General features: G+C 46.5%; 3 protein-coding genes across 6 annotated transcripts in view; 2 read left to right on the top strand and 1 right to left on the bottom strand.

Annotated features, from left to right (window-relative positions):
* Positions 1–11,778, top strand: part of LOC119401326 (collagen alpha-1(I) chain) — a 76,463-nt gene extending 64,685 nt beyond the window's left edge. For all 4 annotated transcript variants that reach the window (XM_049418746.1, XM_037668030.2, XM_037668028.2 and 1 more), the window contains 8 exons: positions 2,130–2,195; positions 3,532–3,920; positions 5,244–5,507; positions 5,569–5,649; positions 8,249–8,362; positions 9,611–9,671; positions 9,730–9,839; positions 11,575–11,778. In XM_049418746.1, coding sequence (XP_049274703.1) covers positions 2,130–2,195; positions 3,532–3,920; positions 5,244–5,507; positions 5,569–5,649; positions 8,249–8,362; positions 9,611–9,671; positions 9,730–9,839; positions 11,575–11,715 — 1,226 coding nt within the window. In that variant the 3' untranslated portion in view covers positions 11,716–11,778. The remainder of the gene's footprint in view (positions 1–2,129; positions 2,196–3,531; positions 3,921–5,243; positions 5,508–5,568; positions 5,650–8,248; positions 8,363–9,610; positions 9,672–9,729; positions 9,840–11,574) is intronic.
* A 920-nt stretch (positions 11,779–12,698) lies between these two features.
* On the bottom strand, positions 12,699–14,334 carry LOC119401329 (uncharacterized). The gene is made up of 2 exons (XM_037668042.2): positions 13,490–14,334; positions 12,699–13,035 (listed from the first exon to the last, which is right to left on the bottom strand). The coding sequence occupies exons 1-2, from the start codon at positions 14,011–14,013 to the stop codon at positions 12,831–12,833; spliced, it is 729 nt and encodes a 242-aa protein (XP_037523970.1). The 5' UTR covers positions 14,014–14,334; the 3' UTR covers positions 12,699–12,830.
* Positions 14,335–14,559: 225 nt separating this feature from the next.
* Positions 14,560–17,713, top strand: part of LOC119401328 (metastasis-associated protein MTA3) — a 30,836-nt gene continuing 27,682 nt past the window's right edge. The window contains exon 1 of the mRNA XM_037668041.2: positions 14,560–14,755. Coding sequence (XP_037523969.1) covers positions 14,728–14,755 — 28 coding nt within the window. The 5' untranslated portion in view covers positions 14,560–14,727. The remainder of the gene's footprint in view (positions 14,756–17,713) is intronic.

Here is a 17,713-nt window from a genome sequence, read left to right as displayed (position 1 = left end):
CTGTCTAAATGGATTTAATGTTTCACTTTAGTGTCCCTTTGAGGCGGTGCTACCTCTGAAAAGTTACTGTCGCATAAATGCCCTTGTACTGATACTTGTACTGCTGCATAAACAAAAAGGACCGTGTGCACTTCCCATGACTGCCCTGGCTGAACTGCTGGCTGATTTGCACTAGAACTTAAAACAGAGGTAGCATTTCCTAGTGGGTCTAGCTTAATATTACATTTGCAAAGCATTACTTGACTGTTTTGTTCAAAAGCAAAGCCAAAGTTTGCATCATATCTGGTGAGGTCACTTGAACAACAGTGGTGCTATCTGCCACAGCTGTCATGAAATGGCAGCAACCGATGGCACCACCATTCTACTGCACTCTAACCTCTAACCTTTCACGGCATCGTTGCAGAGGACCTACACTTTGGCTTTACTGAGAAATAGGAAACGAATTACAAAACACTACCTGTGTGCAACATTTGAACAAGAATCATCCAGCAGTTTAGCTGGCAAGAGGCTTTTGCACCTTTACAGTTATGCAATGCTCAGCAATTCTGTCCAGGCATGTGCAATAAATCACTAGCAGCAGTATTAGACTGTATTAAGAGAGTAAAGACCAGTGCTTCAGTCATGCCTGGCCAAACATTTTTTTTAAAGCTCACAGCGCTGAAAAATGTCACCTCCGCCAAGTGAACTCTAAAAAAGAAGTTATGCATGTGTACACGCTGGAAAAAAACATGCAGCATCAACTTTTAACGTTCCTTATTATTATGGTGGAAATTTTAAAGTCTTTACTGCAATCTGCTGAATTAGTGCCATTTTAGCGGCAGTTATGCCATACAGCAAGAACTACCTAGGCAAGTTCTCCTGCTGAATACAGCAGACTTGAACATTATTTTTGCCATCCCAAAGTTTGCAGAATTCGGAGTAGTGCAAGTACTGCTTTGTGGAAGTGCAGAACCAGAAAATGCAGTTATTTTTTTTACCATTTGACTTGGGCAGTTAGCAGCTCATAGCCATGTCATCGCAGGGTGCTATGTGGATCATTTGTAATTCGATATCGCTGCATGCACATTCAGAAGCTATGAGTGTAGCTTAATCCACAGGTGGCAAAGCTTATCCACCGATGAGGTCACTATATTTCTCCCAGGAGGTGTATGGAGCTAAACCAGTAAGAATAAGTCCGAGAAAGTGCATGCGAATAAGATGAAGTTCCTTATTACAAACAAGAAGGTTTAAACTATAGGTAATCAAACTAAGCAAAGCTCTGCACATTTGGATATTGTGCAGTATTATTTTGCAGTGAAGCCAATGAAAACGCATTTTTTTTGTGACCACATCTTGTGACGAGGTCCATATAGCCACCTACATTAATTTTTAGAAACTTCTTTGCACGCTTCCATGCGAGCACAGCTAGAAATACATGGTGTTACTTGGCCACGAAAATGAATGGGCAACATTGTGTTAGCAAAGTTTACGGAGGTCACTGCTGTGATGTGGTAAGTCTTCTAGGCTGCAGAATATTTTTCTTGTAAAACTGCTTAAACGGGAGGCAGTATTACACAAGCATGGTGTGAGTAAAGTACATTCTGTAAAGAAGCAGCATAGAATGCAATCAGCAGTCCCAGGTTCATTAACCTTTCAAACTGAAAGTGTAGCCTATACATTTTGTATTAACTAATGCACTTGCATATGTTAGATTGAACTGCTGAAATGCATCAGAAATACCTACTTGGCAAGTGCCTACTTGGCTGGCAAGTATTGTAAATGCAGGCTACAAATTTTAAAGCATAGCTCAGACATAGTTGGGTTAACATGGAACTAGGTAAGGAAAATAAAGAGTGAAGTTTCTATGAAATGAATTTCCATGTGAAAGTACTTTTCCAGTTCCTGGAGATGGCTGCAGCGCTCATACTACACTTTACTTAATTTCAGCTGGTGTAGTTTGAACCGCATTAACCTTTCATTAGACCATTTTATAAATTTCAGCCAATTTGGCATTACTTGCTGGGACAAATTAACCCAGGCAACCTGTATGAAAGTAGCAAAGTCTTGCCTGTGTCTTGTAGAAGACATGGACGATATTTAACACAGTCGTTGATTGGCCAAGGCTAACTCCCATTATTTCATGTGTGCAGCAAAGTTCGAGTCATTTGACTACGGCCATGGCAAAAGTGCCGAGGAAAAAAGACAGCTGCCTCAAGGTAAGGTGGTCATCCTAACATCTTTGATGGTTGTGCATAGCCACATAAATGACTGTATTAAACATAACAGCACACTATTATGTTTGATTGCCGGATGATAGCAACACGGCTATTTGGCCTAGTTGGAATTGGTTCATGTTTAAGAAGCACGAAGAAAACAGGGACGAAGCAGAGAATACACACAGAACAGGCGCTTGCCCTGTGTGTATTCTCTGCTTCGTCCATGTTTTCTTCGTGCTTCTTAAACGTATGCCAGATAATAAATACACTGCTGATCTTATTTCACCGTTCTACTATTATGCAAAATTGTAGAACAGTCATGTCCTTATCACATGTCACTGCTGTCGACTGGTAACGGTTGCATTTTTATTTGTAGTTTTGGTATTATTTTTATTTGCAGCTTTTTGTGACGATTCTGCTTGTATCTCTCATGCATCAAATTTTACAGATTGGAAGCGTCATGCACTAACAGAGCATAAATTTGCCTTTGCAGTGGCGCCCACGTCTCGTAAACTTTTGCCACCGGGTGTACCTACACTATTTGAAGCTCGGCTGTTTATGAAGGGAAAGAGTTTGGCGGAATCCCGCCTGTTTATGTATGCAGGCTGTTTATGTAGTCTAAAGTTTTGTTGAAGTTGGGTTTTAAAGAGTCCCTGCTTCAGAAACATGTATTTGACTTTGAGCAGATTTTTATAAAATTTTTGCAGCTTGTGTATTTTTACACCCTGATTTCAGATATGCAACTATTCTTTAGTACAATTTGCAGTTTTTTAAAGATCAAACATTTCATCTACCTTATTAGGAACCAGATTTATTTCTAAACTGTGAGCGTTATAAAGCAGATCAGCATATCGCAATAACCTGGAATGAATACTGTATGCAGTAAAACAAGAATAGATATTCTGAACCCATTTGAACAAAAGTTCTAGTACATTGAACATTTGCGAGTGAGTCGATGTCAAGCTTGAATTTTGCTCATGAAAATTCAATATGCCATAACTTTTCCTCAAATGTGCCTAGAACACCCCTTCTTGTTTTACTGCATACAGTAGTCATTCCAAGTTATTGTGATATGTTGATTTGCCTTATAACTCTTGCAGTTTAGGAATAAATCTTGCTCCTAACAAGGTACATGAAATGTTTGATATTTTTAAAACTTTAAATTGTACTAGGAGAATAATTGTATATTTGAAACCAGAACATTAACATACATAAGCAGAAAAAGTTTCTCAAAAATCTATTTAAAAATAAAGAAATGCATGTCTAAAGCAGGGTCTCCCCTTAGTGTGGCTGCCAAGTTTTTTCTAACAGAGTGACCGACTTCTGGCTGGTGCAGTGATGGACTACGGTCATGGAGCGCCGTTGCGCGAGCACAGGCCAGTCTTCGACGACCTTGAACTGCCGCCGGCATTCAGGGACGGCGGCAGTCGCCCCAGTACACCCGAGCCACCTCCGCCGCCGCCTGCGCCTCCTGAACCGCAAGTGGTCTCCGTCGAAGACCTCCTGGGGCTGCCCGGTCGGGAGTCGCGTCCTCCGCTGCTGTGCGTGGTCGTGCGTGGCCCTCCAGGCTCGGGCAAGTCGTTCCTGACGCGACTGCTGAAGGAACGCGAGATGGGCGCTGCCGGAAGCGTGGCACCACGGGTGCTTGCTCTCGACGACTACTTCATGCAGGAAGTGGAGGTGTCCGAACTCGATCCAGACACAGGCAAGCGTGTCAAGCGGAAGGTGAGTTGATTCGTTTTATTGCTATATGCGAAGCTAGGATTCCTCGAGGATTCACAAGTAAATTGAGAGCCGCCAGTGAAAATGATGGGCTGTAAGTTTAGCACTACCTGCTGATGAATGATGGTTTGTGGTGCTGCAACTCGGGAAAGAAAACTCAAGTTGGTACATTCGTAGTAGAATGAAAGTTGCAGGAGGTCTTACTATGGGGTACTGACACAAAAATTTCCAGTTGCCATTCTTTTCCATTACGTGAAAGACCAAATCCTCAAGATCCTACGAGATGTACGGGTAAGTGTGAGTGCACCCCAAAAAATTAATTACATGTTTTTAAAAGCTAGTTTCGGTTCCTACTGTACCCTGATGTAAAAATGCTGTATGAGCTTCTTGTCATGTCCTCACTCAAGATGTCGTGACGTTTCCATGACTACTCTGCTGAGTGACTCTGTTGGTGACACAAAAGTGGCCATTTTTAATGTTTTGGTGGCGACGCACAAGCGGCTGTTTTGTGTGTTTTGGTACCTGACGTCGTCACAACTGGCCATACTGGTGCATGAAGTTGTCGGTAGGTGCGCCGTGCGAAAATTGACTTTGATATCAAAATAAAATATCTTATCAGCATTTTCTGAGCTTCACACTTGCTCGGAGCTGTCTCTGTATACAGGGGATTTGTATGGCGGAGTAAACTCAGCTTTGAAAATTGGTGTCAGTACCCCTTACTTTTTCTTGTGTGACCTAAAGTTAACGATTATCATCACAATTCTTCTCAGCATTATTGCTGCTTATTTGGTGCTTTTCTTGGAGTTCATACAAGAATGACTAAGATTATAAGAGTGCGCCAAAATTGCACACCAAAGTATATGCTACTTTATTAAAATGCGAGGCAATAATGTGATTTATTTGGGCTTGCGTCGCTAAAGCTAGTGCTCCCCAATGAAAACAGTGTTAATGGATTCTGTTGAAATGGTGCCGTGCAAGAAGAGTACTTAGCATCTGCTGCATTCAGAACATTTCACAGTTGGGAAAATAGTGAGATGTGGCACACTGCCACAGCAGCCGAAGGAGTGTGTGCACCTGTTTTCAATATTGCGCCAGCGCGCATTGCCTTCCTGATAGCAATCTAATGAAACCAGCGTTTGCCTCGCCTAAAGAAATGTGTACAAGTGATCTCATTATTCGTGTGAAAAGCGTTGTTGGGCAGCGCTCGAAGATCAGGAGATCTGTAGTATTCTAGGCAGTGGACGCTACGGACAGGAGTGGCTGTTCTCCTAGGCTCCTTGTATGTAGTTCACAAGTGGCACCGCCCCTTTTCTTCCTGGTCACCAGGAGTTCCGATACGAGTACGAAGCAGAGATGGAGGACGTGTACTTTAGCAGCCTACTCAAGTCATTCCGCAAGACAGTGGACGGCCGGCTTTTCTCATTTGTGCTGGTCGATGCGGTTCTGGCGCGGCTACAGCAGCTGGAGCAGTTCACAGGCTATGCACGCCAGAATGGATTTCAGGTGTACATATGCGAGCCCGATTGCCTGGATCCCGAGGAGTGCCACAGGCGCAACGTGCATGGCCGTTCCCTCGAGGACATTCAGCGGGTACATTTCGAAAGCGGTTTATCCTGGCTGGGTGGTTGCTCACTGTTCCTCTCTTCTGCAGATTGTGGACTCCTGGGAGCCGGCACCTAGGCAATACCCCCGACTTGACTGCAGTATACTGCTTAATGAAATGGAAGACATGGTAAGGAAGAGCAGGTCTCTCAGTCTGGGTATGCTCCAATACAACTTAAAAAAAAATCAAGTTTCGCTCTAGGGGCAAAGCAATGAATGCGATAGCAACAAATTAGAATGTTATACGAAGTAAGGCTAGCAACTAACTGTTTTGGATCCGATAGAGCATAACTCTACAAAATGCTGTTTCAAATGAATGCAGCTGCTCCAGGGAGTGAAGTGGTTTTCATGCTGTCCATCGTCTCAACACAAAGTGAGCAGTGAGAGCACACTATGCATACGAGCAGTTTAGTGATGTTTATCGATATAGTGTGCACACCAGCGCTTGCGACCGTGGTCTTATGATCAAAGTGATGAAAGTTCACAGTTGCTGCTCGAGTAATGCAGTCCTCCACCCAGCGGCACCCCTTCACACTCCTTCGGCCGACAAAAGATGATGCGGGGCACTTCCTCTTCTCTTGACAAGCCATTGATGCCCAGCCTCGCACGCGAGGTGATGTTATTGCGTGTGCCCTTTGTGCGACAGAGACTGCCAGCTCTTTTCATCTCTGCTTCAGCTGCGCTTGTCCCCAATGCTCACATGCTTTTACTAGCGCATAGAACATACGATGCGTGGGGCAATGTTATCGATTTGGACTTTATGCGGGACATGGCAGCGACAGCAAAAACCCGCAGAGTGTTCATATAATTGCTAATGCAATAAAATTCGGGAGAGGGCCCTGCCCAGATGACCCAAGCGCGGCAGCCGATTGTCTCCGCTATGAAAGAAATAGTCCTGATTATGCACTCTCCGATGTTACCAGCCCATACCGTGAGTATGGAGTGTGCGCCCATTGGTGGAGGCTTGTGTGCATCCGCCTTTGAAAAGTAAATGCCGCTAACTTCTGAACTTGTGCCCGACTGTAGTTCTGTTGAAACGTTAAGAGGGTGGTTGGCTAGGAGGACGGAGGTCACTGTGTCATCTACGCTAAAATGTCTTGGTGACACTTAAAGTAGTACAGCATAGACCGCTTATAACGTAAGTCGCCGGAGTCTTGAATATCCGCACTATAAGTGGTACTGCACTATAACCAAAACAACATTTTTGAAAGGTTGCATGTGTGCAAAAATGACGCAGGCGCGCGATTCCGACTATCGGGGCATGCGACTGGGACGTAAGTTTGCATCTGCTTACATCTGAAAATGATGAACGGTTAACGTCCGTGGACCTGCGGTGCTGACGTAACGAACGCGGAAAAAATGCGCCGTCACGGGAAGTCGCCGCGGTAACACACTGCGCGTGCGCGATGTCGAAAACGGTGGCGACCACAAACCACCACTCGAGTGTTTCACACGCACGCCCGTGTTTTCGTTAACGATGTAAGTCACCCCTTCTAAATGCAACAACTGCAAAATGTTTCATTGACTCGGCACCAGACCGCAACTTCTGTAGTCCGCGGCCGCCGACATGGCAGCTAGCGCTTGTTAGGCCTAGCGTGCGTGTTGCAACTTGGCATCCCGTCGCGAGAAGCTTGCCTTAGACAACACGGAGATCGGTCGTAGAAGAGATCGCACTCGCGAGCTAAACCGAGGGCATCACGCGTGAAACGAGTTTCGGTTCGCAGTCGGGAGAACAGCCGCGGCAACTATCCTGAAAAAGTCTTTCAACTTGTAAGTCCGCCTGTTGGCGGCAAAAGCGAAAGCGCAATCGCGTCTCAAAGCATTGTTACTTGCGGGGGAATCGAGGTTGCACGCGCGATATTTGCGCTCTACGACGAAGCAACTATTTTCCTGACGGAGACAAACAGCAGTAACGCACTCTTAATGCGTACGCGGGCGCCCGTACGTAGCGGAGTGCGCATGTCAAGCGGCCGAAGTAAAGGGGGCAAAGGCTTCTCCGTCGGCCACGCAAGCGCTCCCCCTCCTCACACCACGCACCCGCACCGGGCTGCTGCCTCCCACCGCCATCGCTTTTCTTTTTTTCTCCCTCCGCTCCTTGTTCGTTTGTTCCGCGTCCCCTCCTCCTTCATAACGCCGTCGTCGCTCTCTCCCCGGCGGCGCATCTCCGCTGAGAAGCACCTCCTCCCTCACATCTCTGAGAACGTTCCGGCAGCCACATTATAACTGGTCTTTCATCTCTGGGGACTGCACAATAAGCGGTATGCGTATACATGGAGTTCTATGGGAGGGTAAACGGGAGTCAGAAAAAACCACATTATAGCCGGTACTGCACTGTAAGCGGTTACGTTATAAGTGGTCTGAGCTGTCTAGTACTCTGCATCAAACGACAAAGGCACTTTTTTTGCTGCTTGCCTTTGACTGTTCCCAGTATTTTGCTGCCATCGCCCTGGGCCGTCTTTAGAGATGGAATTTGAGTCTCAGAAGTTTTATCAAGATGGAGGGAAAACCTAAAGAGGTACTGCGACTGCTTAGGTACAAGTCCTGGGAGCCAACGTTTCGAAGAAGCGAGCTGTCTTGATCATGCCCCGATTAAAATAAATCTCTTTGCTGAAACTTTGGCACCTGCCCAGGACATGGCTTATTTGACCACTATCTGTCACTTCAGAGGGGGTCTGTCTTCTATGGCAGAAGCCATCGGTAGCCAGAATGTGCAACTTTGCCGACTGCAGGATGGAGAGCTACCGCCAGCCGACACTGAAGACAGTGTAGCTGGTGGTGGCAGTGGAGAAGGCGACGGCAATGACGCAGCTGCACCTGAAGAAGAGGAGGAGGAGGAGGAGCCCGTGAGTATTACTGGGGAGCTGGCTTGAACCCTTAGGAAAAACGTGTTCCAATTTGCAGGAGTTACATTCACCAAGAAACAAAGTTGTAGAGAGAGATGTGCCGAGGTGCAGCACCATACGTAGGGTTGTTCGTTTTCAGGTTTTTTTTTTTTCATTTTCTTTTTTTAAATTCAGGGGGTAAAAATCGGGCACCATTTTTCAAGCTGACAGTCTAGAGAAATTGGGTTTCTCGCGGAACCATTCTGAAATAAGGGTTTCTTTTGGATTAAATGTACAACTGTTCAAAGTAATAGATTTATAAAAATTAATAACTAGTAATGACAGGAAAGAGTTAGGCGCACTCGTTGGGCGGTTGTTTGAGAGCTGTGTAGCGTCCACAGTGCTGCACGAAGCTTGTCAAATGAACTATAGGTAACTTCACCCAACAGGAACTAATTTTGTTGAGGCAGGGTAACTAGCGCGTGTGCACCGCATACTCTGTAGAATGTAAATAATAAATTTTAAAAACGTCATGTGGCTGTGGAATTCAGGAAGAAATCGGATTTAGCCCGATTCTCCTGAAATATGTTCAGGGTGTAATGATCAGTTAAAATCTGGCTTTAACCAAAAACAAACAACCCTAACAAAATGTCGTGCACCCTCTCTACCTTGTTAGGTATGTTTTAAGTATATAGAGAAGTGAACCTATCGACCAGGTTGTCCCTTGGTGTGGGGACTCTTGACAGCTGATGGATGGACTAGGCTTTGCTAGTTTCAATTTCAAGGTGGTGCCAGTGACATATTAAAGAGAAAACTGCTCTTAATTCTTCAATGTGTGTCTGAATGATGAGCAGTTGTGCATGGAGGGCATCTGTCGCTTTCAAAGGTGACCTTCTGGGTAGAAGACAGGCGTCGCAATTAGTATACAGTTCAGGTTGTTACTCTTTTGGAAGACATTTTTTAGAGCTTGCTTTTGGGCTCTATTTACAGAAAGCTACGAAAATTTTGCATGATCCAAAGGCAAAACCAACCATTTCAAAGACCGTTGTTCTGTTTGAAGTAGAGCAAAGTTGCAAGGCGGGCTTGTTGGTACGGCATTTTTGAATAACCACGGTAGCACGAGGTAAGAGGACACAAGAAGAACACTGTAGCGCTGTGTGTGTGTGTCTCCGTGTTCTTCTTGTGTTCCGTTACCTTGTGCTATTATACTTATTCAAAAAAACTGTTTAAAGTATTTTCGTTCGAATCATTTCTGCTGCACTTTCGAAGGTCCACAAGCCAAGCCGATGGGAGCTGATGACAGACACCACAAGCAGCGGAGAGCGACTATGTAAGTGTGCAGCTTCAGGGTCGCACTGTGCGGCACTAACACTGTCCTCTTCTTGCAGTAAAACTGGACGGCCTGAGTGGCCAGAAGCTCAAGCACACCTCGATGGACGACTATCTACAGCTGCCCGACGACTACGAAGAGCGGCATAGTGAGCCGGGCAAGAAACGGGTGAGTGCAGACGCCATTTGCCTAGGTCGGCAGCACTGCTCACAGGATGGTATTAAAGGGACGCTAAAGGCAAATGTTAAGTCGACATTGATTATTGAAATAGCATTCCAAAAACATTGTAGAGCTTGTTTCGTGCCAAGGAAATGCTTATTTTGAATGAAAATCACGTTTTAGTGGTCCACACAGCGTTTGCGCACTTCAAATTGCACATCTGAAAAGGCCTCCCGACATAGCATTTGCCTTGCCTAACGTTGCCCACCTTTACTGCCTGGCAGCCGACGACGCTATGGTTTCAGCTCTGAAGGGCATATTACGCATCATCACATGGACACGGCATTTTGTTGAACTTTCCGTTAGAGCGCCTTTCATGAGCGTGCAAGGCACACACAGCAGTACGCAATAACGAAACTACCACTAAGAAGCGACAACTCGAGCGGAGCGCAGCCCTGCAAAAACGGAACTTTCGCACAACCCGCGCCGTTTTCCACAGTAACGTCAAGTTCTTTTTTCCACGAATCTAACAGAAACGCACAAGCAGCATTTTATTATGCCTTGCAATGCTGGGAATGTTCTTATTTTTATCATAAGTAGCTTGAGTACTAGTGATAATTTCTACTCGGGACTCTTGACGTCATCGGGCTCGTTCCAAAACGTACCAGTGGTGGCGCATAGGGTGTCCTACATTTAGGCACCTTAATTTCTCGATTACTAGAGCAGTGCTATTGATAATAATACTATTGACAGTGTAATAATAATAAACATTGACCTTTCACTCTGACATTTTTTTATTTGCCTTTAGTGTCCCTTAAGACTCGTTCACACCTTCGTCTAGCACCGGCTACGCAACCAAGTTAGTTGCAAGGCAACTGGTCGCTTTGGTCTCAAAGCAACTGCCTTGGCTCAGTCACTCGCTGCATGATTTTTCAGTCGCACACGTCTGGACCACTCATATGCGTAAACACAGGACACCAGCTTATTTTACAGGGCAATGGCAGTGTGAGCAGACATAAATTCTGTGTTGCAACATGTAAGTGGCACACAGGTGTGAACATCGGTCACCTTCGGTCGATTTTTAGTCTCCAGTCGCAAATGGTCGCGCGACCTGTGCTAGTCGCAGGTGTGAATGAGCTTTTAAGGCGAAAGCCTTGTATGTCTGTGCGAATGTGGTCTTGTACTAAAAATGCGGCGAGAACATGAAATGGTTCATGAAATAATGAGTGAAAGCTATTCGAAGTGAGCCAAAGCACGATAGATGAACATAATAATCGTGATCGCCGCTGTCATGCTGAAAGCATTGGTGACAGTTTATTTGTTAAACCTAATTGGATGTCAACATTGGGGTGGACGGCAAAATAGGCACACCAAATGAGGAGCTCTGGTCATCGATGGTGGGTGCATCTGATCAAACCACAATATAACGAATTTGCATATAATGAATGGTTGATTATAAAGCAGTAAATGAAAATAGTCTTGTCATAGGTACAGCATAACAAATACGTTTATAACGAAATTTTGGACATAACAAATTCATTTTCATGTCAAATACAGCTCCGTAAAAATGCGGTTGACTGTAGGGCGATAGAGAGGGCACAGGGAGTGAATTGAGTTCTTAGACGAGTGAGTAATATATCTTGAAATGAAGGGATGAGACAAAGTACGTTCTCTGTGCTAAGGCTGTCACCTTTGAGTCATCTTAGCGAATGCATAAGAGACCCGGTGATTTTTTTGTATGCAGGTGCGGTGGGCTGACATAGAGGAGAGCAAACAGCAGAAGCGTATGCGGGACATTGGCTTTGTTGTGGGCCAGACGGATTGGTCCAAGTTCACAGACCCCACCCAAGCCGAGAAGGCACTCACACGGACCAAGTACATCTGAATCACCCTCCTCCCACCTTCACTCATCTGAAAGAAAAAGAAAAAGCACATGATCGCCCACTCGTATTGCGCGTGCCTGTCTCATTCTCGACAAAGGTTTTTTTTTTTTCTCTGTGTACTTTGTGCCCCGCATTGAGGACATTTCGGAGCAATCTTCCGCGTGCACGAAAACGTCATTGAAGCAGCTGCCGACGGGACAATCGTTGCAGTGACCCGATTGCTCTTCCATACTGTTATAGCAAAGTGATTAAATGATGCCCTTGGGAAGTTCAGGTTTTTTTTTTTTTCTGGGTGCAGGTGTGATGCCACCCTGTGCGTGTTCAGCACAAAGGTTGAGCATGCCGTGCAAGCATCTGCCTGCGCTAGATTGCCAGCAGCAAATACTTAGCCTTACAAGCGAACATCAGGCATTACAGCTCTTCATTGCCGGGCTAGTGCCAGCATAGATGCTTTGCACCTGACGTCAGACACACAGCATCCCACCTTACTGGTGCTCCAACATGGTGGCTATAGGATGACATCAGTGTATCATATCCAATGGCACGTAATGCTGTTTGCATCTGTGCGAGAACACACAGTAGGACCACAGCACACTTCAATGTCATCGAGATGCAATCGGAACATTGCTGGCGTAAAAGACCTTGCAGCAGAATCACCGCGCGTGACCACAACAGATAAAACTTTCCCACATTGCCGGTTCTCCAACAAGGCAGCTGTTGTCGTTTTCCTCCGAGCATGGCTCACACCCAATGCAGGGGATTGGCCGAGTAGGCAGCTGACGTCAGTGCAAGCAATCTCTATTTAACCAATCACCTTTGAGGAAACAGCTCTGGACATTCCGACTACCTTTGTGGTGGGCCATTTGGATGCAAAAACATGGCTTGGCATGTGCAGTGTGTGGCATGAAGTGTGCTTTCCAGCCGTTGTGCTGCATACAGCATCACACAGCTGAAGTGCCTTCAGCACAAGAGTAATACAGACATCGTAAAGAACTTCCAGATGTGCAGTATTATACATCATTGTGTGCGAAATGTACAGTGCTGGTGCTTGCATCAGAGGGGCTGTAAGCAGCCAGGGTAAAGATTGTTATAGCAGCACTGCTGCACAGCGATGCCCTTACTCTCCTGAGACAAGCCTGTCGAGCAGATCGGGCACGGATGCCGCTGAGTTGGCAGAGGTGCTGCTACCAGGGGCTTGGTCCTCTTTTGTGGTGGCCTGTCCATTCGTAATCCGCTCGCGGATGAAGCGCTTCTTCGCATTGAGCACCAAGCTGAACTTGGTGTAAAGCTCAGTCTCCAGTTCCTCCTTGAGGCGCAAGCTCCTGCAATGACATTTGTGATTAGTAAACAGCATTTCGTTTAAAACCACTCTGGCAAAAATGCCTGGTGAGAGTGATCGCTGGACAATGTTCTGCTTGAAACTGACTGTACCATACTTGCATTGCTTGGCAGGGGGTGCTATTCTAGACACTGTAAAATTCTGTAATGGCGCAATTTTCAGCCAATCACCGCGATAAGATGGCAGAATTAGTGACCAGAATAGCACCTCGGGTTCGCTTTAGAACTAAGAGCGGTTATAAGAAAATGGTAATTGAAAGGTGCCACACGTTTGGCTGTTGAAACTATACTCTCGCCCTCAAGCCTCATTTTCTCGGCTTTACCGAGCGCAGAACAGCCAGCTGATTTAATTTGAATAGTTCACTACCCTTCACATCTAGGAAAGTGCGGAGTCGGCCTCCTGGCCTAGCGGTTTCAACGGGCCGCAGGAAATGGTACCTTTTCAGCGCTTCCAGCGTCCGCGCCTGTTCGGCCTGTGTCTTCTGTAGCTTGTCGCGCAGTTGATCCAAGCTCGCATCGCGTTGTTCCACGATACGCAGCGCAGCCGCTAGTAACCTGGGCCCACAGTCAGGGTCTCGCCGCAGAATCACTTCATTCAGTCTTGACAGCATTTCGTGCGACACCCGTCGAAGCCACGAGAAGCGCGCTCGCTCCTCGCCGACCGGCCTGAGACGGTATACGAACTCGCGACCACCGCCGCCCCCCGCGGTGAGCGCCGCGTGGAATGCGCGTGCATTCTCTTCTGGCCCCTCGGGTATCTGCACGTGGCCGGTAAAACACTGACGACCGTCGCCGAGTAAAAGCTCGTACTCCGTCGGTTCTGCGGCAGAGGGCTTTGCTACGGTGTGGAGGTAATAGCGAGAGCCTTCTATTTCGATCGCCTGTACGAACTCGTTGTCAACCGAAGACTCGTACCCAACTCCGAAGCTGGTGTCGCATTCGTCTCGATCCTGCGAAGACATACTGTCGCAGCGCCTGTTTATTTACCTTTCCGTACGTTGCGTCGCCGAAATATATTGCGTTAAAACGAGCAACCACCTATGACCTTTGATTCAGAACAGTTAATCGGCGCTTTGCAGGTAACAACACTAGCGTGTAGCACACGCGTGCACGTCTTTGGTACCGTTGTGAAAGTGTACTCGTCGACTCAGCAACGTCAAATTCTGCCTAGATACTTGAAATTGATCCCGCCCCACGTTTCAATGTTCAAACAAAAAAGATCGAGTGCTTGCACGCAAACCGACGCAAACACTCCATCGCACTAATCGCACGCACAACTTCGGCTATGGCTTGTTGCGGCTATTTCATAGATCTTGCAAGTCGCGCGCAGCCAAACGCGCAGCCATTATACGAAGTGTGCTTAGAGTGTGCTAATCAAACCCACAGTACGCTTTACGGTGTCTGTCTCACCACATGTGTTGTTTATTAAGTGTGCAAATTTTGTGAATTTCCGCGCCATGGTAGAGCTTGCGCGCCGGCAAGGCGCCGCGCGGCTTGCTTCTGGTCTTCTGGCACTGTACTTCTGGTGCTGAGCGTCCAAAATGGCGCCGGTCGCACGGTGTCCGTGCCTGTGAAACTGTGAAAAGTTCAAAATACGCGTACACGCCTCAGTTTTAACCTCAACCGCAGACTCGTGTGCAACTGCTCGGCTGCGACCAGCGATTTAGACACCCACCATGGCTGCCAACATGTACCGCGTCGGAGGTATGTCACTTTGCCGGCGGTCGGGCCCTCTCGTTAGTTAGGGTTAATCGGCACATCAAATTAATGATTTTATGGTGTTACGGAGGTCGAACTAAACATAGTGCTCCATTGAATCGCCTCATTTTCTTCGATGAGATGCAGTAGGCCGGGAAAGCACTATCGTGCATGTTCATACGTTGTCTTTATATTTTTCTTTCGATGCCGGTACATCTAATGCAAGACGTGTGATCTGCTTGATCCCGTCATTTGAAATCTTGCCTTCTGCAGAAATCGCTTGATCTCGTGGCATTTTGATAGCCCTGTTTGCGTTTCCTCGCGTTGTCACGAAAACATCAGATGCAGCACAAAAGACAGTGCTAAGAAATGCTGACGTTTGATGATACTTTGAATTTGGTGTCTGGTAGCCGTCTCTATCGAGAATGAATAAACTGGTGCGCGTTAAAAACGACAGCATCAGCCCTGGAATTGGTGTGAGTTTCGGTTGCCCTGAGACTTTCTGAGGTACTTTTGTACTTATGTGAAAACAATGCGTATGAGCCGAGGCAAACACCTGCAGGAGCTCACCACTGACGCTCCTTATTGTAACAGCTGCACAAATTGTTATCATATGTGCTTCAATAAGCATAAGTGCATAAATAAGCACGAGTGCAAGCCTGACACAAATGCAGCTCGGTAACCACAAAAACTGCACAACTTTTGTTTTGACCAAATGTAGTGGTGCGGCAAGCATGTTCCATTTGTTTCACATATAGGCAGTATTGACAACCATTGGCCATTAATGTTGAATTTGCTAACATCAATTCTTACTGGCTGTCATTTGTAGCCGTACCCACGTAAACAGTAGATGTCACTTAGTTTTTGGCCTAAACGGCACATTTCAAACCACTGTAGCTCTGCAACAAGATGGCCAAACGGCTGATGACTAAGTGTTAACTCTGCGTAAAATCGCCTTGCTGTGGGCACAACCGAGATCAGTATATCTTTACGACTGCGTCACGAGTGGCAGCTTGTGTGAACATATTTTAGCCAGGTGTGCGTTAGGAGGGGTGTGTTAAAGGAGCACTGACATCAAATTTACGCATGTCAAGATATTTGCATCCACGAGTAGTTATCTACCCCCTAGTAGCGATTCGCGACCAAAAATTCAACTGAGGGACGAATAGCTATCTGTTTTATTGATTTATATCACTGGTATCTAGCACGATTCAAAACGGCCTGCAAGCCCGCCATTTTTTAGCACTGGCAGCGCTCCCTCGCGGTCAACTCCAGACCGCGCCCCAGTTTACCACTTGTCCACAGAAAGGAGTGACGTGAGGATCAGCTGCTCAGCTAACATTTCTTCTGCTAGGTGCGCACGTTCAGTCAGGCCTTGTCACCAGCGTCACCGTCAAAAGTATCGACTTGTGTTGAAGACGACATTCTGGAACTTAGAATCACTGCGATACGCGACGTCGCGAATCATTTTCGCTTCGACCCTTTGCAAAACAGCGATTCAGAAATGGACGCCGTTCCAAGCAGCAGCGAGGAGGTGCCCGGGGACGCACGCTTGGGCCATACTCGCTGGTGTGTCTCAATTAGCTGTATCAGAGAATTTTAGCGTGCACGGCATTCCGGTATACGCAAAGGGGTCTATGGAGTATCGGCATAGTGAATGCGCACCAGCGGAGAAATAGAATACGATAGATTCCTACAATAACAATTCTGTGCTTGCCAGGTTCTTCTTTGCGCAGCCAGATGGCCCCACCTATCCAGCCTCTCACGGTTACGGCTGCACCGGTATTATGCTAGCGCAAGGAAGTCCACAGACGAACTAACATTCACTATTAACGCTACATGCGTGTTACTTGTTAGCGATGTTATTTATCTATAGGCTACTCCACTTTGATAGCTTGTGGTCGTGTTGGCGTGTGCCGTACGTGTAATGAAATGCGTGTTACTTGTTAGCGATGTTATTTATCTATAGGCTACTCCACTTTGATAGCTTGTGGTCGTGTTGGCGTGTGCCGTACGTGTAATGAAATGCCACACACTTTCCGCTTTTTCCGCGCCTCGACGAGCAGGTCCGCACTACGCAGCAGTTCCCCGACATGCTGGCACGTAGTCGCTCCGATTGATCGCACTTGCGCTTTGGAGCACACGAAAAATTAGTCGATGCGACACGATGGATCGCAAGCACGGATCGGAAAAGCAAGGAGAGCCACTGGCTGGGAGTGAGAGTGTCGCCTGGCGTGGGCGCCACAATAAATACACTCAGATCGGCGACGTCACTGTTACTAGCGTATCGTCACTCAGGATGGTATTTGCGGAATGTATCACACCTTACACGTAGCACTAGTGTCGATGTTGCAGCGTGATCAATCTTTCGTTGAGCTTTTGCACGCTGTTTGCCCTCAAAATAAAATTACTTCCACGCGACGGACGCCATTCAAATTTGGCCAAGAAGACCTATGCATACCGAGCAATCGAATGAATGGCACATTTCGACTTTAAAATTTGATGTCAGTGCTCCTTTAAGCTCAGAGCTTCCACGTATCACCGAAATTATTTGCAGTGTTTGCTACTGCTGAACACTCGACAGTAGTGAACAGTGTACGTGTGTGCACTAAAAGTGACAGACCATGCCACTGGTTTTGGCCTCAATTGGTGCATCAGCTGCCAGACTGGCTGCAAATTCCTCCCTGCGATTGTTCTTGAGGTGTAGGATTTTGGTGCAATATAAGGAGTTAACGAAGTGTTCCAACAGCTGATTCCCTGTTGCAGTCTATTACTTTTGCACATTACTGTAGCTTTATAAAAAATTGCCAGGAAGGAGGCAGACACAAAAGTTTCAAATTATCAAGTACTCTCCTTTACTGATACATTAACAACGTTGCTTGTTGGGCGAGTTGGAACAAGTCAGTCATAATGGTATTTAGCGCAAACAGTAGACAAAGGAGGGCGTCCACGTCCTCTCCTTTG

Source organism: Rhipicephalus sanguineus, chromosome 8 (genome assembly GCF_013339695.2).
Source record: "Rhipicephalus sanguineus isolate Rsan-2018 chromosome 8, BIME_Rsan_1.4, whole genome shotgun sequence".
NCBI classification, from domain to species: domain Eukaryota; kingdom Metazoa; phylum Arthropoda; class Arachnida; order Ixodida; family Ixodidae; genus Rhipicephalus; species Rhipicephalus sanguineus.
Note: the sequence above shows the minus strand (reverse complement) of the source record. Positions and strands in the feature narration are given on the sequence as shown.